General features: G+C 40.8%; 1 protein-coding gene across 6 annotated transcripts in view; it reads right to left on the bottom strand.

Annotated features, from left to right (window-relative positions):
• Positions 1-1,959, bottom strand: part of DPP8 (dipeptidyl-peptidase 8) — an 80,089-nt gene that overhangs the window by 62,597 nt on the left and 15,533 nt on the right. For all 6 annotated transcript variants that reach the window (XM_011968220.1, XM_011968196.1, XM_011968215.1 and 3 more), the window contains one exon: positions 133-306. In XM_011968220.1, the coding sequence (XP_011823610.1) occupies positions 133-306 (174 nt within the window). The remainder of the gene's footprint in view (positions 1-132; positions 307-1,959) is intronic.

The raw sequence follows: 1,959 nt of genomic DNA on the forward strand, positions 1-1,959 counted from the left end.
TCACTGCTATTAAATTTCTTCGTTGGTGGGTAAACTGAAGTTTCTGGTTTGTTTATTAATTACCTTTCTGATTTGGGTGCAAATAACCTTTTGGATCCAAATCAGATTTAACCACTAGCAACTCCAACTTACCGTGAATCCTTGTGGCCCTCCATCTTTTACGTGATAAATTCCACTACCAGCTTGAAACAGAAATGTTCCACTTCCTTGGTGATAATCATAAGAAGCAATTCCGACTGTTCCAATGCGTTTTCTTTCTCTTAATAGTTCTTCTTCTCGAGAATACATTCCATAGTCCAGTGTTGCCTAATGTGAAAGGAAAGTCACCTATTCCAGTCTTCTGAAAAACCGTCTTTTGCTTTCGGCACTGAAATCCTAGAATCTCCAACATTATTGACTCTACATTTTTTTTTTCAGCCTTCTAATTCACCGAACATGGTCTACATGTTAAGTGACCCCAAAATTTGCTGGCAACTTTAAGCAGATTAACTTTAGGAAATCTGCTGAAAGATTTCCTAGTAAAGGGTCTTTAGATGATTACTGTATACATTAGAGAACAAGAATAAAGTCTAATCATGTTGGCATTCAAGACTTTCTACAACTTAACTGTAATTTAGTAGCCAGCACACAGTTAAGAGCACAGACTTCTAAGTCAAGTGGTTTGAATCCAAGCTTTGACCCTTCACTAGAAGTCTAACCTTGAGAAAGTAGCTTAATTTATTCAAAAGTAATTGTCTTCATTTTCAAAATAGTAATAAATCATCTACATCAGCTTTGTGAAGATTTAGATAAAATACGTACAATGTTTAGCACAATGACTGACACCGATTAAGCTCTAATGTGTCAGCTGTTATTAATACCCTTCCACTATACTAGCAATACTCCTCTTACTAAAACCTTAGAGGTCAAGCTGGTCACATCACTGATCTAAATAAAACTTAATGAGTGGTTTTCTGTCTTCTGGTCTTTGTCTGTTCTACCCCTCTTCCCTGGACTCTTGGAAGAATGCTTTTCTTTCTACCTATCCCAGTTTACTTATACCCCAAAACCTTGCTTGAATTCTTAGCTAGCAAAGTTTTCCAATTTTCCAATTCACTATTTCACAGTGATTTCTTTTTTTTTTTTTTTTTTGAGACAAAACTCTCACTCTGTTGCCCGGGCTGGACTGCCGTGGCGTGATCTCAGCTCACTACAACCAGGTGATTCTTGTGCCTTAGCCTCCTGAGTAGGTGGGATTACATGCATGTACCACCATGCCCAGCTAATATTTTGTATTTTTAGTAGAAATGGAGTTTCGCCATGTTGGCCTGGCTGGTCTCAAACTCCTGGTCTCAAGTGATCTGTCCACCTCCGCCTCCCAGCGCTGGGAAAGAAGTGATTTCTTTCATTTATGTCCTAAATTATTTATAGGAGTTACTGTCTGTTACTTATTTAACAATGGTATTGTTTTTCGCTTTTTCAGGATATTTGCTAAGTAAATGGAAAACAAAAAAACTTCAGAGCAGAATCTCTGTGGTTTTCTTTTCCTACTTAAAACATATTTGTTATAATGTCTCTCAAAGAAAGTTTGTGGCTGGGCGTGGTGGCTCGTGCCTGTAATCCTAGTACCTTGGGAGGTCAAGGCAGGTGGATCACCCAAGGTCAGGAGTTCAAGTCCAGCCTGACCAACACAGTGAAACCCCACCTCTACTAAAAATACAAAAATCAGCCGAGCATGGTGGTGCGTACCTGTAGTCCCGGCTACTAGGGAGGCTGAGGCAGGAGAATTGCCTGAACCTGGGAGGCGGAGGTTGCAGTGAGCCAAGATCATGCCATCTCACTCCAGCCTGGGTGACAGAGCAAGAATCTGTCTCAAAAAAAAAAAAGAGGCCGGGCGCGGTGGCTCAAGCCTGTAATCCCAGCACTTTGGGAGGCTGAGGCGGGTGGATCACGAGGTCAGGAGATCGAGACTATCCTGGC

This window comes from Mandrillus leucophaeus, unplaced genomic scaffold, assembly GCF_000951045.1.
Source record: "Mandrillus leucophaeus isolate KB7577 unplaced genomic scaffold, Mleu.le_1.0 Scaffold12, whole genome shotgun sequence".
NCBI lineage: Eukaryota > Metazoa > Chordata > Mammalia > Primates > Cercopithecidae > Mandrillus > Mandrillus leucophaeus.